This window comes from Misgurnus anguillicaudatus, chromosome 22 (genome assembly GCF_027580225.2).
Source record: "Misgurnus anguillicaudatus chromosome 22, ASM2758022v2, whole genome shotgun sequence".
Taxonomy (NCBI): Eukaryota; Metazoa; Chordata; class Actinopteri; order Cypriniformes; family Cobitidae; genus Misgurnus; species Misgurnus anguillicaudatus.
In genome coordinates, this window is record NC_073358.2 from 699,885 (window position 1) to 727,461 (window position 27,577).

Below are 27,577 nucleotides of genomic sequence, written 5' to 3' on the forward strand. Positions count from 1 at the left end.
ATCAAGCAATTTATTTATAAATGAACAGCAACATATATGATCATTCACATTTCATCAAATTATCATATATGTTTAATTGATTTAAAAACATCATCATGTATGTGTCCATCATATGTTTCTGTGTCTGTGGTGTGACATATTAACAGCACTGTGAGAAACAAATGGAAGTTACAAATCTAAATCTAATAGCAACTTCAAAACATTTATTGTAAGTAATATTACTCTCTGTTAACTATTGTTCAAAAAGCGGATGAAATGCATTGTGTTTAAATCAATTCCTGTAATATATTTCACCTGCTTTCTAATAAATCCACTGTAAAAAGATAAAAGCAAGTCTTCTTTTGACTCTATATTAAATGAGCATGATGCTGTCCCATTAAATAATCATCCCTTAAGCTCTCACTACTGACATATTTAATGTTCGCCCTGCATTTTCTTAAATGGATGGTATTAACAGAACAAGTCTTTACAAAATCCTGCTGTGTTCAAAGAAGAGATTCAATTAAATAAAAGAGTTTCTGAAAGTGCTGTCATCTACTCTGACTGATGGAGTTTAAGAGAAGATTATTGACAAATCTATCATAATAATAATCATTTCATTCTCATGGATGGATAAAGACATCGGGGAGGGGTGGATGAAGAGGAGGGGTTATGGTCAAAGGTTCAGTGTCATAAGATGCTACACACCACAACAATAGGACAAACAGTGTCTGATCCTGTGAGAAACCCTTCAGCAGTATTTAGGTAAACACAAAAATGTAAGGCTGATGTAATTGTGCATTTATACAAAAAAGACAACAAACAGCAAAACAACACTCATATAACAGTAGCAGTTCATTTATGCATACTGCAATGCATGATTTTTTTTCATAAAAACTTTAAATAAGCTAAAATAAATTGATTCAACTAAAAATGTCTTGTTGAATGAGAGAAATCGTGCAATTCCTGCATTAAAATAAAACACTTGAGTAATGTATTCAGAGTTTACAATAAGTTTGGGTTAAAACAAAATGAGGGTTAACCCTTAAACAAATTAACTATGGTTTTACTCCACACATCAATAAAACAAAAATAGTTACTACACTTTTACCGCAAAAAACATGGTTACTTTTCGTAATTGGAACAGTGCAGTATATGAATTTACAAGACAAGAATAATTACAATCCATAAAAAATCCCTCTTAGCTTCTTAAATGTTTATGTCTCTCATGTATCAAAAACACTTGATTTAATGATATGTTTCCTTATGGTGGTGAAGTGAATATTTCATCAATTTGTTTTGTGAAGCAGAAATTCTGACTTTGTGTGCAATATTTTTATTTAAACTCTTCTATTTTTGGTTTAAATGTTTATTTACATGTGTAAAACATTTATGGGACATTGTTTGTTGTGTTTATTTATTATTCTCACTATGACCTTATGGTGTCGCACCAGAGTCAGTCGAGCTCATTGTTTCTGTATCGGTCTATAGCGCCATCTAGTGATAAATATACACAAATACACAATAAAGCACAGCAGTCATGCACTTTACAGACCTGCTTTTAAATCAGACAAGTTTTGCGTATTATTGAGAAGTCTTTCAACACATCAAAGTGTCATTTAAGATTAAAAACTAGCTGACTGAATGATGCCGGAAAATGTAAAGAGATCTCACATTAACAAACACAGCCATGTCATACAAAATCTATAATAGAGACAAAGACTTATTTAAGATTTATTATTCCCCTGAGTAAAAATAACTTATAAAGTCAACCTTTTAAAGGAAACAGAATCTCAAGAATCTAAAAATAGATTGATAAAAATAAATCTAAAGATAAAATAAAGGACTAATGACTATTCATTCTTCTTTCCAGTTACATTAAACAATCAAATATAAGCTGATAAACTATACAGTGTTTTAAACATTCAAAGGTACAACAGGACGTCTAAAATATATGTGAAAATATCTAAGGCTCTCATTGTGATATATTAATCAGAACCAGATGTTCACCGTCTCCGGCTCAAAGCTCTAAATAAACAGACAGAAAGTAATATAATCCTGAACTTCTGTCTGTGGAAATATTCAACTCACTACCTAATATAACCTTTACAAATGAAATACATGTGAGCAAACATCATATTAACCTGTTGTTTGTCTATAACACAACACACAACATGACATCAACCCCAGTCTGATCTGTTAAATTCACTGTTTATATCTCTGATCTGATCAATGACCTGTTTGTCCTTTAGTTTATCTGTTGATAGATCAAACGTTTGATGTTCACTGAGCTGTTAATGGATGTAAATATAAACATATAACTGACACAGAAACATAAGGGTTTGATGGTGTTTAGTTTATATTTGAGGGTGTGAGAGAAACATACAGTAAATATGATCTACTGTATATTTTCATAGCAGTGTGTCTGAGCACAAATGGGATTTATCAACATATCTCACTTTACTTCTGCTAGAATTAAAAGAAAAAGAGAGTCTGTCCTGCCTCTTATGTGTCTCACATGTCATTCTGGAGATTTAGAAGAAATGTCTACAATCAAAAGATCTCAATATTCAAGACCAAATAATGAAGACTTGGGATACAACATGCATAAAGCTTTAACAGTATTTTTATAGTGGTTATTTGAGTTTGTCATTGCAAGATGGGAAATGTTTATTAGTTTTGGGTCATCTATTTCTTTAAGTTCTCTAAAAGGTTTGAAAAAGAAACTGAGCCATCAGATTTTCCTTCGCGTACACATTATATACGTAAGCGTCTCATTTTTTTTTAAATGATTGTGCTTTATTTTTTATCATAAAAAATTGTACAATCAAAGCATCATGTAACATTGTAAGCTTAAGGATTACAAATAAAATTTAAAGTAAAATTAAATTCCTCATTTTCAAAGAATTGTATTGTATACCCTCTTTATTTTATTCTTTTATTTATTTTTTCTCTTTTTTTCTTTAAAGTGTATTTCTTTTACTTTTACGTATCAGCGCGGCCGCCATCTTGGATAGGTCACCAACGCGCCCCCGGGCATTTATTTCGACTGAGGAAAATGTATCCCCAACTACAATAATCATAACTCCCCGAATTTTATCGGATTTTAACGGTTTGGTTACACGTAAGTAACGTTGGTTATGATGACATAAAATGGTAAAATAACCAAAATGATTGTTCAATCAAACCTTACTTCAATACAGAGCCGGGTATTGCAACCGTAAGCTGCACAAAATACGAGCATAGTTGCTCGCTCTTCAATGACTCTGGTGCCAGCGTAGAGTGAGGAGACCCAACCAATATGTCGGCGACGCTGGATTACGTTCTAGCAGGTCACGAGGCTTTAACGTACATAATAGGCTTGTTCGACTTCATACGGCGTCGCAAGAATCGACAGCCGGATGACGTCAAAGTACCGCGAGAGCGATTCGCGAAATCATACGGAAGAGTCTGCTTTTTAATCGCTCTCGCGGAACTTTGACGTCACCCGGCTGTCGGTCTTTGCGGCGCCGCATGAAGTCGAACACGCCTAATCACACACAATCAGCTTCCTACTTCTAAACGTCACACAAGAGAGGCGGGGCTTTGCCTTATATGGACTATTTGCACAATACTTCACTTCCTCGCCAGCTGCACGCACATTCACATGCACGCGCGCGCGCACGCAAACAGTCTGACGGCTGTAGTGCGGCTGCTCAGATCTGCAGAGGAAGAAGAAAGTGTTGAGGTTCAGCGGCAGCTGTCTGAGATCTCAGTTCGTCTCATTCATGGCTCAGTCATTAGGATGTATGGACTCTGATCTGGCCAGTAAGCGGCTCCACTCGAGGTAAGAATGACCCCCAGAAACAGGAGTGAGGGTCTCATTTGGTTTGGGGAGAGGTGGTAACTGTTAGATATGAAGAAGAGGATCTACCGGTAGATGAGGCAACAGACGGGCCGTCTCAAGATTTTAGATGACTGTCAGATTGTCATCAGGGTCTGTAGAGACAGACAGATACATGATTAATCTAAAGACAGACAGACAGTATTGTGTCACACATCAGTATAACGTCACTATTCAGCGTTTTGTTTTATTTTCTGTTCTGACAGACATTAGCAGCTTTCTGTATTCATGCTGCACGAGACAGATTTCTGCTGAACTGGATTCTTGAACTGTTTATTTGATCTGATTTCAGTTATATTGACTCATGACGTACTGAATTGATTATGCATGTTATTGTCCTAATTCTTATGATAAAGTATTTTAACAGGTTTCATCTCGTAAAAACATAAGACTACAGTCATATGAAGCCTTCAAGTTTCTGAAGGCTTCTGTAATGTCAGAGGAGTGTTGAAAGTGATGTTGTACTTTGTGTGTTGTGATTGACGGTGACATTGTACTGTAACCGATTGTGTGTTGTGATGGGCTGTGACGTTATACTGTAACCGATTGTGTGTTGTGATTGACGGCGATGTTGTACTGTAACCGATTCTGTGTTGTGATTGACGGCGATGTTGTATGTACTGTAACCGATTGTGTGTTGTGATGGGCAGTGACGTTGTACTCTAACCGATTGTGTGTTGTGATGTGCGGTGACGTTGTACTGTAACCGATTGTGTGTTGTGATGTGCGGTGAGGTTGTACTGTAACCGATTGTGTGTTGTGATTGACGGCGATGTTGTACTGTAACCGATTGTGTGTTGTGATTGACGCCGATGTTGTACTGTAACCGATTGTGTGTTGTGATTGACGGTGACATTGTACTGTAACCGAGTGTGTGTTGTGTGATTGACGGTGATGTTGTACAGTAACCGATTGTGTGTTTTGATTTACAGTGATGTTGTACTGTACCGAGTGTGTGTTGTGATTGACAGTGATGTTGTACTGTAACCGATTGTGTGTTGTGTGATTGACGGTGATGTTGTACAGTAACCGATTGTGTATTTTGATTTACAGTGATGTTGTACTGTACCGAGTGTGTGTTGTGATTGACGGTGAAGTTGTCCTGCAACCAAGTGTGTGTTGTGATTGACAGTGATGTTGTACTGTAACCGAGTGTTTGTGTTGTGATTGACGGTGACGTTGTCCTGCAACCGTGTGTGTGTTGTGATTAACGGTGACGTTGTCCTGTAACCGAGTGTGTTTTGTGATTAAGAGTGACATCCTGCAACCGAGTGTGTGTTGTGATTGATAGTGATGTTGTACTGCAACCGAGTGTGTGTTGTGATTGACGGTGATGTTGTACTGTAACCGAGTGTTTGTTGTGATTGGCGATGACATTGTACTGTAACTGAGTGTGTTTTGTGATTGACAGTGACGTTGTACTGTAACCGAGTGTGTGTTGTGATTGACAATGACATTGTACTGTAACTGAGTGTGTGTTGTGATTGACGATGATGTTGTACTGTAACCGAGTGTATTTTGTGATTGACAGTGACGTTGTCCTGCATCCCAGTGTGTGTTGTAATTGATGGGGACGACGTCCTGCATCCGAGTGTGTGTTGTGATTGACGGTGACATCCTGCAACCGAGTGTGTTGTAATTGATGGTGCCATCCTGCAACCGAGTGTGTGTTGTGATTGACGGTGCCATCCTGCAACCGAGTGTGTGTTGTGATTTACGGTGCCATTGTGCAACCGAGTGTGTGTTGTGTTTGACGGTGACATCCTGCAACCGAGTGTGTGTTGTGATTGACTGTGACGGTGTTCTGCAACCGAGTGTATGTTGTGATTAACAGTGACGTACGTTGTCCTGTAACCGAGTGTGTGTTGTGATTGACGGTCTTCTAGCCTTAGACTAGCTAAAAGTGTCCTAAACCCCTCTGAAACAAGCCAGCTACTCCAGCTAAAAGGTGTTTGTTTCAGTAGGTACAACTACTGCATCACTTAAAACATAAAATAAAATAACAAACAATACCACAAAATAACACAGATGGGGAAAGAAAAAAAGAAAAAACTCATTGGTCTGTACTCATTGAGCTGGGATTCATTTCCAGTGTTGTGTCTGCTGACTTGAGTTTATTACAGATGAATATCTGTCTGTCTGACTCATCCATATGCTGAAATATATTATATACATTTATATGTGAATTCTAAAGATTTATATTTATGTTTTTATGCATTCGTCAATCAAAAGTTTTTATGCATTTGTTATCCAAAGTGACTTACAGTGCATTCAAGCTACATTTTATCAGTGTGTGTTTTCCTTGAGATCAAACCCTTGACCTTTTGTGCTGCTAATGCAAGGTTCTACTAGTTGAGCTACAGGAACATGACTGTGACTCCAGGAAGGACAATGACAGGGTTGAAATTATGTTTCTCTTGTAAAGGCACCATCACATTCAGCCACAAGATTTTAAATCAGTTTTCTTGTACTTTTAGTCAAGATGCATTTACAGTCAAATCATGACTTTGAAAAAAAAAACCCATTTTATTGTATGGAATAATTCATATTAAAGGACATATTGCTAATACGTATTAATGAGATATAATTTGCATTATGCACTATTGGGCAGGTTTCCTGGACAGGGATTAGACTAGTCCTAGACTAAAATAAATGTAAGAGCTGTCCAAACTAAAAACAACTTGCACTGACATATCTTTAAATACATTGGTGCCCTTTATTTTGCCTTAAAATGCACACAAGTAATGTTTTTAGTAAGGCATGGTTGTTAAACTAACGCCTAGTCCTGGTTTAAGATAATCTCTGTCCAGGAAACCACCCTTACAAGATTTATACTATATTGAAGTATTCTGTTAATAATCTGAAATCAGCACCATACATTCAGAACAAGCAACGTTTCAAGAATCATTCTGAATGTAAAGTTTCTGTAGTAAACAGTTCAGATCTATCACCGGATCAACGTCTCTTTCTGAGTTAGAAAAGCTTTAGCGTTCAGGAACTTTCTGCTGTATGGTTCACTTGTGGTTACTTTGAGGAGAAGAAATGAAGATCTTTTGTTTTGTTTCAGTGATCCGCTGGGCCGTGGTTTTGGGGAGGTGGTTTATTTGGCCAGCACACCAGCATTCAAATCCTTGGCTTTGAAATAACCTGTTTAACTCTTTTGCATCTGACCAGTCCATCTGTTTATTAGCCATTAGCAGCTACACAAACACAGACATCAACATCTATTAAATCTACAGTCATTACACCCAAACTAATCATTTACATCATACAATTAGTTAATTTTAAACTGTACACTGTAAAGAAAATACAGTATTACGTTGATTAAGTCAATTCAACCTACTATTTTAAGTTTTGGCTTGTGAAAAGTTGACATAACTTCTAAAATTAATTTAAAATTCTTTAACTTAAAATAAAATAACATAAAAATATTTGATGATTTGACAAAAATGCTGCGTGGGCTTTTGATCAGGTTATATAATCTGTGTTCATTCAGGAGTTGAGCGCTGTTATCTCAGAACTAACTCAATTGAACGAATTGGTAATGGCTGGTTGTCAATCTCATTAGGTGTAATTCTGGATTACCCCTCGGAGAATAATCCACAACTCCATTAGAAAGAGCAGTCGTATCTGTGTCAGCTTGATTAAAGAAATACAAACATATACAGTAAAGCATTATCATGTTGTACACACATGAGTGTAAATGCTGAAGCTGTCAGGTGTTAAATATTCATGTCAGATGTTGGCCTTTAACACTCGTGGCTCACTGTGGAGTGACAGCAGATTGATGCTGAGATCAAAGATGTTCATGTCAACACTCGCTGACATTCACTTCACTTCATATACTGACTGACCTGAACTACAGCACGTGTAATGATGTCAAACTCAATGAAAACAGCCTTTGGTCTAAACCAGTGGGCCAGATTGATCTCTAATAGAGTCTGTATTACATCTGTGATAAAGTAAATATTTCATTTAAACAAAGCTGTCCATATAACAAACTGTATATATGAAATGAAATGAATCGAAACTTCTAAACGATGAACCTCTTTTTGTATCTCTGAATCATAGTTTCTCCAGCAGATGTACTGTAAAGTGTCTGTAATATAAAGAATAAAAGATGTTTCTGTTAGAATTTCTGCCAAACATCTGTCCAGATCTGAACATGGGCCCTGTCCACGGCCTTGAACCTGAAAACATGAACATCTAATAATAGATGAATATACTGAATCAAGATGAGGGTTTGTTTGAGATGTTTATGTGCAGAGCTCTTAGGTCAGCAGGTTCAGGATTATTGTGTCCTTCAGGAGAATTAAAGCAGCTTCACAACACTGTTTGTCCTGCAGATGAACGCTGGCATTTGTCACGAAGGTTTGTGCCGTTAAAACAGATAGGTTTTTTGAGATTTGTTGGTGTTTAGTTGAAGAAGACTGCTACTGCTCAGTGTGGATTATATTGTGTTTGTGGAGACGTTGTGTAATGATGTGGACTACAGCGTCCTCTCTCAGTGATGCTCAGATAGCCGTGTGTCGTCTGCTTCATCACGGCCTGAGACCACAGGCCACCCTGAGACCCCTGAACCTGGAACTTAATGTCTATGTTGAAATGATTCGCACCAAACCAAAATACAGGTAGATATGGATGACTGTTTCTATAATCCTGTTCAAATGGGCTTGTATATTTGCACTTACACAAACTAGAAGTGTATGTATATTTGTTATATAAGATAGCAGTAGTGTGTGTTATATTAGTTAATGACAGTGTTAAGACATCACAACCCTACTAGTACCAGTGTACATCTCTGTCTCAAGAGGTTGTTTGTGTTTGTGAACTAAAAATCATTAAAAATCATAGTACTTCTGTCATAGTACTTCTGTCAAATATTTAAATGTTACTTTATAATATTCATAGTTATTCTTTTTGTGTTAGTAAATATTATTATTTTACTTCATGACACCAATGTCAGACTATTTACATCTGTTATATAGAATAAAACATGTAGTATTTTTACACTCATCGAATCGATCATTATTACATTAAACACGTTGTTTGGCATATTGTGTACTAAAACAACTCCATAACATCCTAGCAACGAGATAGCAATGTGTTTAAAACATCTCCAGGACACCCTAGCAACCAGATAGCAACATGGTAAAAACAACTCCAGGACACCCTAGTAACCACATAGCAACGTGTTTAAAACAACTCCTGGACACTCTAGGAACCAGATAGCAACGTGGTTAAAACAACTCCGTAACACCCTAGTAACCACATGGCAACATGTTAAAAACATCTCCAGGACACCCTAGCAACAACATAGCAACATGGTTAAAACAACTCTGTAACACCCTAGTAACCACATGGCAACATGTTAAAAACATCTCCAGGACACCCTAGCAACCACATAGCAACATGGTAAAAACAACTCCAGGACACTCTAGCAACCAGATAGCAAGATCTTTAAAACAACCCCTGGACACCCTAGTAACCACATAGCAATTAAAACGACTTCATAACACCCTAGCAACCAGATATCAAGATCTTTAAAACAACTCCAGGACACCCTAGCAACTACATAGCAACATGGTTAAAACAACTCTGTAACACCCTAGTAACCACATGGCAACATGTTAAAAACATCTCCAGGACACCCTAGCAACCACATAGCAACATGGTTAAAACAACTCCGTAACACCCTAGTAACCACATGGCAACATGTTAAAACATCTCCAGGACACCCTAGCAACCACATAGCAACATGGCTAAAACATTTCCAGGACACCCTAGTAACCACATGGCAACATGGTTAATACATCTCCAGGACACCCTAGCAACCACATAGCAACATGGTTAAAACAACTCCAGGACACCCTAGTAACCACATGGCAACATGGTTAATACATCTCCAGGACACCCTAGCAACCACATAGCAAGATGGTTAAAACAACTCCGTAACACCCTAGTAACCACATGGCAACATGGTTAATACATCTCCAGGACACCCTAGCAGCCACATAGCAAGATCTTTAAAACAACTCCGGGACACCCTAGTAACCACATGGCAACATGGTTAATACATCTCCAGGACACCCTAGCAACCACATGGCAACATGGTTAATACATCTCCAGGACACCCTAGCAGCCACATAGCAAGATCTTTAAAACAACTCCGGGACACCCTAGTAACCACATAGCAAGATGGTTAAAACAACTCCGGGACACCCTAGTAACCACATGGCAACATGGTTAATACATCTCCAGGACACCCTAGCAACCACATAGCAAGATGGTTAAAACAACTCCGGGACACCCTAGTAACCACATGGCAACATGGTTAATACATCTCCAGGACACCCTAGCAACCACATAGCAACATGGTTAAAACAACTCCGTAACACCCTAGTAACCACATGGCAACATGGTTAATACATCTCCAGGACACCCTAGCAACCACATAGCAACATGGTTAAAACAACTCCGGGACACCCTAGTAACCACATGGCAACATGGTTAATACATCTCCAGGACACCCTAGCAGCCACATAGCAAGATCTTTAAAACAACTCCAGGACACCCTAGTAACCACATGGCAACATGTTAAAAACATCTCCAGGACACCCTAGCAACCACATAGCAACATGGTAAAAAACAACTCCAGGACACCCTAGTAACCATATGGCAACATGGTTAATACATCTCCAGGACACCCTAGCAACCCCTTAGCAAGATGGTTAAAACAACTCCGTAACACCCTAGTAACCACATGGCAACATGTTAAAAACATCTCCAGGACACCCTAGCAACCATATAGCAACGTGTTTAAAACATCTCAAGGACACCCTAGCAACCACATAGCAACATGGTTAAAACAACTCCAGGACACCCTAGTAACCACATGGCAACATGGTTAATACATCTCCAGGACACCCTAGCAACCATATAGCAACGTGTTTAAAACATCTCAAGGACACCCTAGCAACCACATAGCAAGATGGTTAAAACAACTCCGTAACACCCTAGTAACCACATGGCAACATGTTAAAAACATCTCCAGGACACCCTAGTAACCACATAGCAACGTGTTTAAAACATCTCCAGGACACCCTAGCAACCACATATGAACGTGTTTAAAACAGCTCCAGGACACCCTAGCAACCATGTTGCAAACAACCCCATGTACCCTAGCAACAGAGAAGAGATGAGCTTAAGAGAGATCAAGTGTTAACACTGTAAGACAATGGAAAGTAAGGATTGTTAGGTTTTTGTGAAGTGAGTATGAACACTGTGTGTCTTTAGTAGTTGTTGTGTCAGCAGATCAGATGGAGAACGAGTGAGATGTTGGTGTCTTATAAGAATCAGGCATTGCTGATGTATTTGTTGATTTCTCTTTCAGAGGTGAATGTGTGGTTCTGACTGCAACTAAAGCCAAAATTCCTCTCTGACCACAGAACTGCTGAATAAACTACAACAGCATCACTGTTTCATGGAAAAAAGATATTTTACAGAGCTGCCTGTCAAAGTAGAACAGCATTTAATCGCTTTCAGCTCTCAAACTAAGATGTTTACGCTCAAGCGTAATGAAAAACAACCAGCATGTTGGCAAACCATAAACATAACACATTTTCATTTCTTGTTCCCATGAAATCAATAAAGAAGTTTTTTTCAGTTTCGCCTTAAACCAGTGTGCTCAAAAACATTGATAAAAATTCACATTTAGAAAATATAAACACTTAACCCTTACATTCCCTCACTTCAGCCAATACGGGTCAATGTTTTTTATCCTCTTCAGCTTCTCATCAGCAGTGTTGGGAATAGTTACTAGTTACTTCTTACAAATATCAACTGAGTTAGTAACTGTGTTACATCTATCATTATAAAAGTAATTAATTACCAGGGAAAGTAACTATTGCGTTTCAACTTGGATGCCCCCAATATGAAATCTGTTAAATGAATGAAATGGACACTAAAGAGAAAACAGTCATTTTGTTGCAGCATGTGACGATGTGAGGTGCTTCATTCGATCAGAATTACAGACGTTGAGAGACATAAGTTGCACGTTACATAAACATTCTTGCCTTTTACCTCAACAGAAGTCAGGCTGTGAGATAAACTAAACACTTTTGGTTAGTCACTCAATAACTCTCCCACCGTAACTTAATGGTTCAGTGAAAATGACATCAACATATTAAAAGAAGGTTTACATTTCAAGTGAGTGGCTCTTTATGTAAAATCTTTGGCCTGAACTTTGAATGAGAGAAATCTCGAAACATGACATTTTTAAGTTCCATTTTCTATGAGTTTGTTCATGTAGTTTTTATTATGAATAATACGAATACTTTAAGCTTGAATTTGTATGATTTTCTCATAAAATTATAGAAAATTTACGTTATGAATTTTGTTTTAAAGCTCACATAACACAAGCTGTTTCTGCATTTCTGATGTTAATCTGGAGTACCCATAGAGTAGTATGACATAAGTCATAATGTAATGAGATTACATAATCTCAGAGTATTAAGTTTAATCAAATTTTAGCTTTACTGAATCTTTCCGATAATGTTCAAAAAAATGAAGGAGGAGGAGTTACTGCTGCGGGAGGAGCGAGTACGAGTCATGCAACACTATACAACACTGTTTTAATTTATGATTCACTACATGTTTGTGTCATTTATATAATATGCACGCGCCTATTTCCAACATAAGACAGAAGTCTTACTTACCGCATGCAACTCGTCATGACCCGGTTGGGACTTTTCAATGAAATCCAGCGCATCAAACACACATGCAAAACTCAGCTGCTACCCCAGATAATAAACTATATCCATTGTTTTCATAAGGCTGACTTTCTTCTCTTTACATCCAAAAACACACTTCTTCATTCATGCCATTGTTGAGTTTTGAAATTAAACAAAGCTGTCGCGTGATGTGAATGTTTCTAAGTTCTAGTGTCTCCCGCTGATTTGACGGGTGGGCGGAGTTTTCCAGGTGAAGTGCCCAAAAAGTGATACGTATAGAAAACCCCTGAAACGTCAGCTGGACCCATAATCGAAAAAAAACTTTTCGAAACTTGTACGAACCCTGACGAAGTGCATTCGGCACAGAAATACTCTGTAACACGCCCAACTGCTTTTTTGACACTTTGCCTACGTTTAGCACGAGGAAACAACTCTATAACTGTGTTAATAAGTCAAAATGCATGAAATACCATTGAACCCCCCCTTTAAAGTATTTTTTTTTAATTGTACCAGTTTATCTTTGAATCTGCAACACAACATATAAAAGTCAAATCCTCTCTTGTGTTTTTTTCAGAATGGAGGCGTCATGTTTGGAGTTGGCATTGGAGGGTGAGCGGTTGTGTAAAGCAGGGGATTTTAAGGGTGGTACAGCTTTCTTTGAAGCCGCTGTTCAGGTGGGAACAGAAGATTTAAAGACCCTCAGTGCCATTTACAGTCAGCTTGGAAACGCTTACTTCTACCTGAAAGAGTACGGCAAAGCTCTGGAGTATCATCGACATGACCTGACGCTCGCTCGGTAACTCACATCATTCTCAACATTAACTCCAAATACATCATAAAGTTATATTTGACTTTCATTGACAAACACACCAGTAAAAAAATCATGTTGCATGGCATGTGATGTCATCAGAACGATAGGCGATCGCATCGGGGAGGGAAAAGCCAGCGGGAATCTGGGAAACACGTTGAAGGTTCTGGGCCGATATGATGAAGCGGCTGTTTGCTGTCAGAGACATCTGGACATTTCTCAAGAACAAGGAGACAAGGTCAAACAACTACACTTATAATGTCTCATTTCTACATAGATAGAAACCTGACAGCAGTTCAACATTAATATAGTTTGTCATGATGTATGTCCCTGAGCTTTATACAGAAAGGTTGTGATGTCACTGAGGTTATGCCAGTGAATGAATCATTAATCGAGAGTGATTTACATATTTAGTCAATGCAAAGACGCGATAGACATTCTGCGGTGCAATTCGCAAGAATGAGGCGGCTTGAATTGACCGTTTTAGATGAGTTGAAAATCGGAACTTTGTCAGATATTCCACTTTTATTGAAAATATACTCATTTTCCAGCTCTCCTAGAGTTAAACATTTGATTCTTACAGTTTTGGAATCCATTCAGCTGATCTCTGGGTCTGGCGCTAGCACTTTTAGCATAGCTTAGCATAATTCATTGAATCTGATTAGACCATTAGCATCACGCTAAAAAAATACCCAAAGAGTTTCAATATTTTTCCTATTTTAAACTTGACTCTTCTGTAATTACATTGTGTACTAAGACGGATGTAAAATTAAAAGTTGTGATTTTCTTTGCAGATATGTTTAGGAACTATACTCTAAAACTGGCGAAATAATCAAGGACTTTGCTGATGTAACACAGCTGCATGAGTCGTAGTGATATTACGCACTGCCTGAAAATAGTCCACTGCCATTGAAAGTTACTAAGGGGACTATTTTCGGGCAGTGCGAAATATCATTGCGACTCCTGCAGCTGTGTTACATCAGCAAAGTCCTTGATTATTACACCAGTTTGAGTGTATAGTTCCTAAACATATCTGCATAGAAAATCACAGCTTTTAATTTTCTGTCGGTGGATGTAACTACAGAAGAGTCAAGTTTAAAATAGGAAAAATATCGAAACTCTTTGGTTATTTTTAACACGATGCTAATGGTCTAATTGGATTCAATGGATTATGCTAAGCTAAAAGTGCTTGCGCCAGACCCGGAGATCAGCTGAATGGATTTCAAAATGGTAAAAATCAAATGTTTAACTTTAGCGGAGAGCTGGAAAATGATCATATTTAAAAAAAAGTGGAATATCCCTTTAATATAAATAGGAATAAAAAGGATCTTGCTTAAAAGAAAGTGAGTGAGGAGGTCGGACAATCTGGTAAGTTGTAAAAACGCTCTTGACTCAATTTTAGCCATATATATATATATATATATATATATATATATATATATATATATATATATATATATATATATATATATTAGGGCTGTCAATAGATTAAAAAAATTAATCTAGATTAATCGCATGATTTCATGAGTTAACTGCGATTAATCGCAAATTAATCGCACATTTTTATCCATTCTAAATTTACCCTAATTTAACACTTTTCAGGTTTTTAATATTCTAATCATATATACATATATAGATGCTTTATGCAAATGTATGTTAACAACAGCCTGTTTACATTTTAACAGAATCACCAGCCATTGTTTTGTATATGAATTTTCCTTTCAGAAGATTTTTCTTTCTCCATTTTTGTTTGCTGCTGCATCATTTGTGACCTGTGCTGGCAAGTTGTGTCGGAATTAGCAAATTTAAAAAAAATAGTTGTTCATATTTTGACATTCTCTATTAAAACATAGAACAATGCATGATTTGTTGAAATATAACAAAATATGACAGAACTACACGTGTTTGAAGTTGAAAGAGTCAAATTACCACAAACATTTCCACATCCATACATTATATTACCACATCAATACCTTAAAATCACTGGTAAAACTAATAGATTTAGCACACACAAAGCAAAAACATCATCAATGTATGTTCAACTTTTTTTCCTTTTGTTTGATTGACATTGAGACAGACTGCTTAAAATCTAAGTGATCTAATATAATGTTACACATCAGATAGTTTTACCCAACAGTTAACCAAACATTTACTTAAAACATAACAGATTATAGAGCCTACCTGCGTGAATTCTTATCAAAACAGATATTTGTAAAACTGTAATTTTGTGTAGATGTCTATATATCCGGGTCGCGCACTCGCGCGTCTGTGTGCATGCGCTTCAGATATCAGTCAGTCAGCGTGAGGGGATCGCTTTTGAGTCTTGTCGCTCTTAATAACTCTTTAACATTAATCAGGTACCGAACTTTATCTCTCTTAATGACTCTTTTAACATCAAGCAAGTCCTGCAGTCTATTTTCTAAGTCATGCATAAAAGCGAAACCAAAATGAATTGAGACGCATCTTTGTATTAGATTAAGCATTAGGAGGACGGTAACGTTACACCTCTCAGACGTATAAATAAAGATCGTATCAGATGTCCAACGAGCATTTAGAGCATTGGATTTGGTAGACAATTTGCTTAATGTTCTTATTTCTATGAAAACCTTTTACTCATTTAGAGAGAGTCACATTTGTCTGCGTCTCTGTTCATTCAACTATGGGCTGGACCAAGGGTCAAACAGAAATTGCGCGTTGCGTTAATCTCCGTTAATAAAATTAGTGGCGTTAAAATGAATTTGCGTTAACGCGTTATTAACGCGTTAATTTTGACAGCCCTAATATATATATATATATATATATATATATATATATATATATATATATATATATATATATATATATATATATATATGAGACTACAAGCTAGCTAAAGACAGCAAATTGAGCGTATTCACGTCTGAATTTCACATGTAAATGCTGCAAATTTCACGCACTAATAAAGCGAGTTAAAAATCTCAAATGTTCAACTACACATTAATAGCATCATTTATTAGCTTCATTCACATCTGGTGTAAACGCACAGTAAGTGTGAATACTGCAAAAACAAATGAATAAAACCATTATTATATAAAAAAACCTGACACAATCAGTAATCCGTGCTATCTTAATACAGAAAGTCAAACAGAGGAACATTATTACCTTTTGATTTAACCTTAATTCTCTTAAACCTTTGATTCTCTCCAACAAATGAAATATCTTCCTGTTAAGTCTTAGTTAAAGCAGCTCTGTTACATTTAGAAATGAAATGATGTAAAAATGAAAGTTGTAGACGTCAATAAACTGTTCTTGCTTCTTGTTGATCATTGTCAGGTGGGTGAGGCGCGGGCGCTGTATAACATTGGAAACGTCTTTCATGCCAAGGGTAAACAGCAGCTGTGGGGTTGTTCACAAGATCCAGGAGATCTTCATCCTGATGTTCGAGACACATTACAGCGAGCTACAGCCTTCTATGAGTGAGTCTGACGTACACATCATCATATACATTCACACTTAAACATTACTCTACACACGACATCTGAATCCAACGAGACCTGTTTGAGCGACTCACTCTTATCAGAAGGCACATAAACCAGACACTCGACGTGTCAGACTGAAGACATAAAACATCAACAGTTATAATCTCATGTGTCTCTGTTTACTGTCAAACACAAAGAACCGGAAAATCTGATCATCCTAAAAGAGGAGAACAAATCATCTACACAACAAGAGACACAAAACACAACCAGGGCTGCAGTTTTTAGACAGATTGGTTTATAGATAAATAAGTTGGATTAAACTGTCATGTGTAGATATTGTCAATATTTCTTCAATTCAATTCCATTTTATTTATATAGCGCTTTTCACAATAGTTAATTGTTTCAAAGCAGCTTTACATTAATAGATGTATGAAAAGCATATAGAAAAACGAGCATAGTAATAATGTAACGTATACAGTAAAGTAGTAAGTTAAGCCAAAGGTAGCAAACTCTCCAGGGGATGAAAAAATTAGATGTATAATAACTGTAAAGATCTGTAGAGAAAGAATCTCTCACATCAGGTTACTGCTTCACGTCTGCTTAACTAATACACAACACAGACATGAGATTATATCAGATAAGTCTATTCTCACCAGGACTGTTCATTGGCTTCATCATTGGTGTATATTTATACAAATAATTACATTAAAGAATCGGTTCGTGAGAGTTGTTTGTTTATTGGTACGCTGAGGAGTTTTGATTCAATAAAAAGAGTCGGTCACACTTTATTTTACGGCATCACTCTTACATTGTAATTATACATTTAAGTACTAAGTAATAAGGAATTAAAGGCCCTGGGAAGTTTTTGAAAATATACATACATAGATACAGGTCATTGAAAGTACTTGAATCTATTTTATGCAAAAAGTTTTCTGGAAAAAAATCCATATTATTCCCTGTGTAGTGTAGGATAATATCCAAAATATTCTAGACTTTTTAAGCACACGTGTTAAACTGTTCCCTTTAAATGCTTATATCTTCTGTATGTGAATGTTGATTTATACCAAAATGCTTTTTTGCATAGTTGTGTGTGACACATGAAAACGTCTCGGGTTACGTATGTAACTGTTGTTCCCTGAGAAGGGAACGAGACGCTGCGTCTCTCTTGTCATACTTCCTGCGTCCCTGTTACGCCATCTTTGGCAATATTTCAGATAGCAATATACTTCCTGTCTTTGTTGTTAAGCCTCACCTCTGGTTGAATTTGATATACACATTCAGACGCACTTACCCCTGGAGGCGTCTCTAAAGTGTCACCGCAGTGACGCAGCGCGAGTTCCCTCAAAAGGGAACTGTAACAATGTATCTTAAAACTTAACACGATGTAATCTTGCTCTCACTTGAAATGTGTCCCCAAAATTAGTCCTTGAATTAGAGCATGTTGGACCTGGAAAGTTCTTGAAAGGTCCTTGAATTTGAAGTTAACTAAGTGTGGGAACCCTAATAATGTTTTTTTTATTGAATATAAATCACAAATGTACAAAGATAATAAGACTCTGTACATAAAGGTCTTTTATAAGAAAAGGAACTTGAATCCCGTGAGACATAGTGAATGATGTAATTCAAGAGACTGGAAATGTCAGCTTCCTCTAATATGTCTTAAATATTTCATGAAAGCAAGAACAGTGTGAACTCTTATGTTATTTTCTCATTTATATTTCAGCGTTTGTATTATTTTGAATAAAATATAGTCATCTGTTTCACCTAGTTGACAAGGTCACCGGGAATTCTTCTCTTAAATCTTTTGTTCAATTCTTGCGTCTCTGTGGCATTATGGGTAATGTTTTTGTATGCTAGGAGATACATATAAATTATAAAAGTGAAAAAGTTTCAGTTTGTCTGTTGATGTGATTCAGTCTTGAATAAAATGAATTCTGTTGCAGAATGAATTTGTCTCTGGTTAAGGAGTTAGGAGACCGAGCTGCACAAGGACGAGCTTTTGGTAACCTTGGTAACACTCACTACCTGCTGGGTAATTTTGTTGATGCCATCAAGTTCCACAGAGAGGTACGGCCTTCACATCACCAGATGATGATGAACTTTGTTCCTTTAGTTTTTGGCGGTGTACGTCATGCTAACGGGCATTTTAAAGTAACACACAGCCCCTCTTGTTATTCACAGCGTCTCTCCATCGCCAAAGAATTTGGAGACAAGGCAGCCGAGCGGCGAGCGTACAGTAACCTAGGCAACGCTCTCATTTTCCTTGGCCAGTTTAATGCAGCCACCGAGTATTACAGGTAACCATGACAACAGCGCCATCTACAGGACCTGACGTGCGCTGCGTATACACTCCTGTCTTTATCATCACACTACTGTACATGTCATGATGGAAAACTGAAAACGTATCTGTGTAAGATTAGATAAAAAAAACATGAACGCACACTTCTGTATATCTAACAAGATGCATTTACATGTTTGTATACATTTAGAAATAAGAGTAAAAAGGCCCATAAAGAGATGAACTACATTGGAAGTAAATATTAAGAATAAGCTACCAAGCAACCAATCAGAACCCATGATATATTTTCTGATGAAGTACTGGTGTTGTTTTTCTTTCTTCTTCTGTATTCAGGAAAACTTTGCAGCTCTCTCGTCAGTTGAAGGATCAGGTGATGGAAGCTCAGGCGTGTTACAGTCTGGGAAACACGTACACATTACTGCAGGAGTATGAGCGAGCTATCGACTATCATCTTAAACATCTCATCATCGCTCAAGAGCTCGCCGACAGGTCTCAACATACAAATCATCCCAGATTTACTCATAACAATCAAGACTTATTGATGACTTGTGTGTACGTTCATAGTTCTGGTTTGTAGATGTCCTCTGTGTCTCTGGTAGGGTTGGAGAGGGTCGGGCGTGTTGGAGTCTGGGTAATGCTTATGTTTCTTTAGGAAACCACCGTCAGGCTTTACACTACGCTAGAAAACATCTGGACATCTCCAGAGAGGTGAGCAGAAACGCTTTGATATGTTCAGTAGTTTTAAGCTCCTCTTACTGTACTCATATTCAACTCATTTCTTCTCAGATCGGGGACAGAAACGGAGAACTGACCGCCAGGATGAACGTGGAGGAGCTGATGGAGTTGGTTGGTGTAAAGGACGCTGATCTTTCTCCATCTGATGCTGAGTTTACAGTTCAGGGTAAGACAGGAGATTTCTGACAGTACACATGTGTCTTCGTGGTATAGATTTCAATGAAATGAAGTGTTTTAAAATAATGTTGATTTTCAGGAGCCAGACCCAAATTCATGAAGAAGAGCAGCATGGACAGTGTTGATCTCTGGAAGGTCAAACACCACACATCACTTGAATCATGAGCAAATACAAATAATGCATTAAAAAGATTTCATCAAAAGATGCGTATGTGTTTTATTCCAGAATGGAGATGCTCCAGATGTTGATGGTGCAGTGAAAAGGTCAAAGAATCATCAGTCTGAATCCAACAGAAGAGAATATACAGACAGCCAATCATCAGACGAGAGACAGTGGTTTGATTCACCTGTGGATACTGATGACATCACTGTTCATGTCACACCTCCAGTGAGTGTCTGTCTGTCTGTCTGTCTTTCTGTCTGTCTGTGTCTCTGTCTGTCCTGTGTCTGTCTGTCTGTCCTGTGTCTGTCTGTCTGTATGTGTCTTGGTCTGTCTGTCCTGTGTCTGCCTGCCTGTCTGTCTGTCTGTCTGTCCTTTGTCTGTCTGTCTGTCTTGGTCTGTCTGTCAGCTCTGTGTCTGTCTCTCTGTCTCTCTGTCTGTCTGTCTGTCTGTGTCTTGGTCTGTCTTTCCTTTGTCTATCTGTCTCGGTCTGCCTGTTTGTCCGTCTGTCTGTCTGTGTCTCTGTCTGTGCTTTGGTCTGTCTGTCCGTCTGTCTGTCTGTGTCTCTGTCTGTCTTGTGTCTGTCTGTCTGTCCTGTGTCTGTCTGTCTGTATGTGTCTTGGTCTGTCTGTCCTGTGCCTGCCTGCCTGCCTGCCTGTCTGCCTGTCTGTCTGTCCATCTGTCTGTCTGTGTCTTGGTCTGTCTGTCTGTCTGTCTGTGTCTTTGTCTGTCCTGTGTCTTGGTCTGTCTCGGTATGCCTGTCTGTCCATCTGTCTGTCTGTGTCTTGGTCTGTCTGTCTGTCTGTCTGTGTCTCTGTCTGTCCTGTGTCTGTCTGTCTCGGTCTGTCTCTCTGTCTGTCTGTGTCTCTGTCTGTGCTTTGGTCTGTCTGTCCGTCTGTCTGTCTGTGTCTCTGTCTGTCCTGTGTCTGTCTGTCTCGGTCTGTCTGTCTGTCCTGTGTCTGTCTGTCTGTATGTGTCTTGGTCTGTCTGTCCTGTGTCTGCCTGCCTGTCTGTCTGTCTGTCTGTCTGTCTGTCCTTTGTCTGTCTGTCTCGGTCTGTCTGTGGCTTAGTTTGTCTGTCTGTCTGTCTGTGTGTCTTTCTGTCCTGTGTCTGTGCCTTGGTCTGTCTCGGTATGCCTGTCTGTCCATCTGTCTGTCTGTGTCTTGGTCTGTCTGTCTGTCTGTCTGTGTCTCTGTCTGTCCTGTGTCTGTCTATCTTGGTCTGTCTGTCTGTGTTTCTGTGGCTTAGTCTGTCTGTCCTGTGTCTGTCTGTCTGTTTGTGTCTTGGTCTGTCTGTCCTGTGTCTGTCTGTCTGTGGCTTAGTCTGTCTGTCTGTCCTGTGTCTGTCTGTCTGTCCTGTGTCTGTCTGTCCGTCCGTCTATGTGTTTGTCTGTGGCTTAGTCTGTATGTTCTCTGTCTGTCTGTGTCTCGGTCTGTCTGTCTTTGTCTCTGTCTGTCCTGTGTCTGTCTGTCTCAGTCTGCTTGTCTGTATGTCTGTCTGTCTGTCTGTGTTTTGGTCTGTCTGTCATGTGTCTGTCTGTCTCGGTCTGTCTGTGTTTCTGTCTGTCTGTCTGTCTGTCTGTCTGTCTGTGTCTCTGTTTTCTGTCTGTGTCTGTAAATTTTGAGGTGTTGACAGCAGTATTTGAAGCAGGTATTTGATAATGATGATGGTTTTACCTGATAGCATCACTCTGTGTTTCCTGCTGATCAATACACACACACATGCGCACGCACACATACGCACGCATACACACACGGACACCCACAGACACACACACACACACACACACACACACACACACACACGCAGAAACACGCTAAATTGCTAGTTGTGTCATGGATCCAGAGATTAGCTCTACGCTTTACACTTGTGTACTGTATACTTGATCATCTAGTATACTATATTGTATATATATATATATATAGTGTGGTCATTTTGAACAGAACACTCATAAAAGACTTCACTGTTTCCTGCTTCACTGTTGTTGTGTTAAGTCATTAAGCTCCGCCCCTTCTGCTGACCACTGAGTACTTCACAGAATTTTGCTTGAAGAAACTACACAGAATTATTTTGGCATGGCATCATTATTTTCATTAGTAATGTCTGTAGTGTAGAGTAATGTTATATATTATAATGATAAATAAGTAAGGAATAATTGACGACGGGTCATTGAATTATAAGAAAATAATTCACACCAAGGTGGTAATGCGGCACGACGCGAAGCGGAGTGCCGTTACACCGCAGGTGTGCATTATTTTCAAATAATTCAAAGGACCGGAGTCAATTATTCCGCTTATACCACGGTTACCACAAACATTGCTCTGGTGTCTATTTTTAAGACATTTGAAAAGATAGGTGTGCGGTTTACAGAAAAATAATCAACACCCATAGAACATTTCTCAGCCAATCAGAATGCAGCATTCATCAGACCCGTGGTATAAATATATCATCATCATGATGTCACTGTGATCTTATTAAAGTCATTCAGCCAATACATCTCACAGTACTGATGATCAGACTCATTCACATAAAGGTTTATGGGTATGATATTTGTCCATAATGAGGTCACACCTTCAGATGATGACACACACGCACACACACACACACGCACACACACACACACACTTTAGGGTTTGACCAAAGGCCATAACACTTGGGTCGGGTTTCTATGGAAACCGTGATGTAATTTAGTCAAAGACCTTTCATGGCTTTTCCATTCTCTCTCTGTCTCTCTCTCTCTCACACACACTCATGTAGTGTCTCTCTCTCTCCAACTATCTCTCTCTCTCACTCTCACTCTCTCTCTCTCTCTTTGGTGTAAATGGATTATTGAAGTAAGTGTAATGTGAGCAGACAGTGAGATCAGACAGTGAAGGTGTTGTGAGTGAGTGTCGGTGATCTGGACGGATTCTCAGGGACTCGATCAGAATTATGTGAGAATTTATATCTGCATGCATTTCTCATGTGACTTTAGTGTGTGTGTTTGTTGTGATGTTTAGTGTATATTTGAGGACTTATTGTAATAGTTTTGTATAACAGTAGTCACAGATGGGCAGAAATGTGTCTCTCCTTCAGTTTTTATTATTACATGAATGAATGAGTCTGATTGTGTATTGTAACAATGCCGCTGGTGTTTAATGTGTTTATAAAGCTGTTGTTTGTTAATCTATATGACAGTAAAGCAGCGCCCGCAGGCTCGTATTGATCATCATTGATCAGATCATGTGTGCTGCTCTTACAGCTGAATGATCACAAACACAGATGATCACCTCACAGATCTTCACTTCAGTCTAATGCTGATGAAAGTGTGATCGTGTTGTGTTTTTAACAGGACATTAGACCATTTATATAGATCAGTGCATTAGACGTGTTTCACTCCTGAGGTCTTACTGTAAATTTATCAGATAGTTTCTGTAGTGTGTTTGTTTGGAGGATAAGAAATGACTTGAATATAAATGAATAAATAAATAAATACACATATAAATGCAAAAATACAGAAATAAATAAATGAAGAAAATAGATGATGCATGGATAAATAAATACAGGAATAAATGTAGAAATGTAATATAACAAAAACAGTACAAATATAAAAATATTTATTTATTTATGCATTTATACCTAAAGGTCACCCAATAATGAAAAATCTTACCCTTAAGTTGTTAATACAAACCTGTATAAATGGTTTTGTTTTGCAAAACATAAAGGAAGATATTTGTATTCAAGCAGGAAAAAAGCACATTGATTAAATAATGTATGTATATATTTTTCTGTGTGTGTGTGTGTGTGTGTGTGTGTGTGTGTGTGTGTGTGTGTGTGTGTGTGTGTGTGTGTGTGTGTGTGTGTGTGTGTGTGTGTGTGTGTGTGTGTGTGTGTGTGTGTGTGTGTGTGTGTTGTTTATGGGAGTAGTGTGTAATGACATGTTTATTATGCTTACGGGGACTGAAGGTCTTAACAAACATACTAAGGGCTGGTTTCCTGGACAGGGATTATCTTAAGCCAGGACTAGGCCTTAGTTTAATTAGGAAATATAACTAGTTTTTACAAACATGCCTTAGTAAAAACATGACTTGTGTGAATTTTGAAGCAAAACAAAGGGCACTGGTGTATTTTAAGATAAGTCAGTGCAAGTTGTTTTCAGTTTGGACAGCTCTTACATTTATTTTAGTCTAGGACTAGTCTAATCCCTGTCCGGGAAACCGGCCCTAAATGGTAGTTTTTCATAGATTAAAGGTTTTTGTGATAGTTGGGGTTAGGGATTGGGGTAGGCGAAGGAAATACAATATACAGTTTTTACAATAGCAAATACATAAACCACATATGCCAACGTGTGTGTGTGTGTGTGTGTGTGTGTGTGTGTGTGTGTGGGTGTTTTTGTGTTGCGCACACAGTGTTTCTGAGATTGTGATTGTGAGTTGACATGAGCATTGAGATCAGACTGACACACTGAACTAACTTAAGAGTGATGGTTGTGTTTCCAGCAGAAGCTGAGTCGAGATCATTCAGATGAGGATTGTTTCTTTGACCTGTTGAGTAAATTTCAGAGCAGTCGTATGGACGACCAGCGCTGTAATCTGGACGATCGTCCCAACGGTGAGAACACAGGAGCTGCAGATACAAACTCTCTGAATGATGTCATCGGTCAGTCTTTACAAACACACACACACACACACACACACATAATAAATGATTCCAGTTTATCTTCTGATATGACAGACAGGATTTCTTTCACAAAGTAGTAAATGTAGATAATGAGAGTGAATGATTTGTTGTGTTTGATTCCCTCAGACACGAGTCTTCTGACGTCTCCTCAGACTGAGGAACTCTTTGATTTGATCGCGAGTACTCAGAGTCGTCGTCTGGATGATCAGCGGGTGAACGTCGGTAATCTGCCTGGACTCAGAATCACACACAATAATCTGGGTCATCTGTGTGGAGACGGTGATCCTCAGGAGCCCGGTGATGACTTCTTCAATATGCTCATCAAATGTCAGGTGACTGAAGATGAGATTGAGTTAGGGGGCGTGTGAAAAAGTGTTTAAACACGGCTGAAAGGGACTTGTATGATACTTCTGATTTGTTTATCAGTCGCTGATATCATGTGCTGGTTGGTTGTTATGATTTTTGTCTCAACCCTCCTGCACTGTGATTGGACGACTGAGTGAGAAGTGACATTGACGAGCTGAGCGTTTCACCCAAAGTTGAACATTTTTCACCTCTCGGCACTCAGTGCAGACAAAAGCAACCATTCACCGGCGTAAACCCCTCATTACACGTCTCACATGACATTTATTCCTCCCAGTAATTGAAATCCCCTGATGTTAACACTAGCTGCATTTACATGCAACCAAATAATCTGTTTGTAATCGTATTGATGGCTTAATCAGATTGAAAAGCCTTCATGTTAACACTTTAATCAATAGAATTGAGGTCGGTCAGATGCAAATTTAGATCGTATTGAAAGGGATAGCATAGTCCAATCTGTCATCCAATAATCAGGAGAAAAGTACTCATGTAAACGCTTGAATCGTAGTATTTTCTCAATCAAAAACAAAAATACCTCATGCATGTGCGCAGAAGATTTGTGCTTAACTTCACGTCTTATATTTACCTCTTATTTACGTATCACATGATTCTTATCACAGAAACATGCAATGGCAACACGCATTATTAAGGTAATGGGATCACGCGCTGTACATTTTGCAGCGTTCATGTCTTTCATAACATTACATAAAGAAATAAAAGAGCGTTGTGACTTTTGAAAATTGTTTTTGTTGACTATATCTGAAAACTTTTTAAGAACAACTTAACTTTCTACATTTATCCAGAGACAAAGCGTTAACTTGACGAGAGATGTGTGCGCTGTGTTGCCAAGTCCTCTGATTTTTTCAGATTTGGCTACTGTTTAAATTGTTTCCAATAGTTGTTTTTTGCGGTTAAAGACGAAAGGATTTCCTTTTTTAGTTATTTGTATTTAGGCTGTAAATAGTTATCGAGATGCTTTTCGGCTAGTTGTGAATGTCCATTGGGATGGTTTTGATATGCAAATCTGGCAACCCTGGTCTTACATTTGGTTTAGATTATATAGAATGTGCATGTAAACAAACATTTGAATCAGATTACAGTATTGCATGTAAACTGTACTGTCATATCCTGCAATCAGATTAAATTCAGTCAGATTGACAAAAGTTTGTGCATGTAAAGATATCCAATGATCACAGTCTTTAGATCAGACACATCAGAGATGTTAGCTGCCTTCACAAGCTCAAGATGATCTCATTTGTTTATATCTTCAGTCGTCCAGGATAGATGACCAGCGCTGTTCTCCACCTGAAGGAGGTCCACGAGCTCCCACCGTCCCCGATGAAGATTTCTTCAGTCTCATCCAAAGAGTCCAAGCCAAGAGGATGGACGAACAGCGTGTACACTTGCCATCAGACGAGGACGAGAGAGACCCCACGGCCTCTGATTCGGGATAAATCCACACGGGCCAAATACTGCAGTGGACTACATGAGTGAAAATCATCCTTCATACAGTATTTTGCAGACACACTTGAGACATAAACACAAGTGCCATCTCAGTGTTTCTCCTTTGGTGCTTTAATTAAAGCCAATCATCTATTGATCTAACAGTACGGTACGATACGATTCCTCATCACACGTCATGTGATGCTGACTGAAGCTCTTTCTCTCGATCAATAGAAAACATACACAAACTTTTCTTTAGCACCTTTAATACGACTGATTGAAGTCAGAATCTGCTCCAGATGGGTGATGATGATGATGATGATGATGGTTTGTGAATAAGATGAATGCTATGCTAGTGTAATTTACTGTGCACAAGCGTGTCGGTCGTATTAAACTTCTTAACTGCCTTAACTGCAGACTCTGATTGTATTTGTTGATTTTGGGAATTTTATAAGGACTTGAAGGAGTTTTGCTCTGTTTTACTGTGTGTTTAGTGACAGTATTAGTGCAGTAAAATCACCAGAGCCGCTAACTTCTGTGCTTTAACATCACTGCTAACATCATTGTACAATAAATGAAGACATGAGGGCTGCTTCTCATCATTTCTGTTTCTCTTTCACATTTCACAAATCTATTTATTAAAGGTGTTAAGAAAGGCTGTGAACGGACTGTGAAAGATAATCATAAAAGTTTAAAGCTTATTGACAAAATCGTGACTCTTGACAGAGGTTTGAGATGTTATGAGGTTTGTGTCATTAAGACATTGATGAAGTCTCTGTCAGTGTCACTCAAACTGATTTACATACAGCGCAGCATCAATTATGTCACTCATTTTGTGTAGAAAATATCAAATAGGATTAAACAACTTTTTGTTTAAAGGG

The 27,577-nt window shown here is 38.2% G+C and overlaps 1 protein-coding gene across 4 annotated transcripts; it reads left to right on the plus strand.

Annotated features, from left to right (window-relative positions):
• The first annotated feature begins 3,605 nt into the window (after positions 1–3,605).
• On the plus strand, positions 3,606–27,385 carry gpsm1b (G protein signaling modulator 1b). Of its 4 annotated transcripts, none has more exons than XM_073860310.1 (14): positions 3,606–3,805; positions 13,169–13,390; positions 13,505–13,640; positions 16,715–16,857; positions 18,804–18,927; positions 19,042–19,157; positions 19,493–19,648; positions 19,759–19,867; positions 19,946–20,060; positions 20,151–20,206; positions 20,298–20,459; positions 24,710–24,821; positions 25,017–25,222; positions 26,525–27,385. In XM_073860310.1, exons 1-14 carry the CDS (start codon positions 3,747–3,749, stop codon positions 26,705–26,707), a joined length of 1,899 nt encoding a protein of 632 aa, XP_073716411.1. In that variant the 5' UTR covers positions 3,606–3,746; the 3' UTR covers positions 26,708–27,385. The 4 variants fall into 4 exon arrangements, with proteins under 4 accessions (XP_073716411.1, XP_055056255.2, XP_073716413.1 ...); XM_055200280.2 differs by having other exon boundaries at positions 3,607–3,805; positions 24,710–24,869; XM_073860312.1 differs by having other exon boundaries at positions 3,607–3,805; positions 24,713–24,821.
• The last annotated feature ends 192 nt before the right edge of the window (positions 27,386–27,577 follow it).

Coding starts and splice junctions, on each gene's coding strand:
- gpsm1b (XM_055200280.2), top strand. CDS start 3,747: ATGGCTCAGTCATTAGGATGTATGGACTCTGATCTGGCCAGTAAGCGG. Junction 16,858..18,803: donor CGAGCTACAGCCTTCTATGA/GTGAGTCTGACG, acceptor ATTCTGTTGCAG/AATGAATTTGTCTCTGGTTA. Junction 19,649..19,758: donor GCTCAAGAGCTCGCCGACAG/GTCTCAACATAC, acceptor TGTCTCTGGTAG/GGTTGGAGAGGGTCGGGCGT.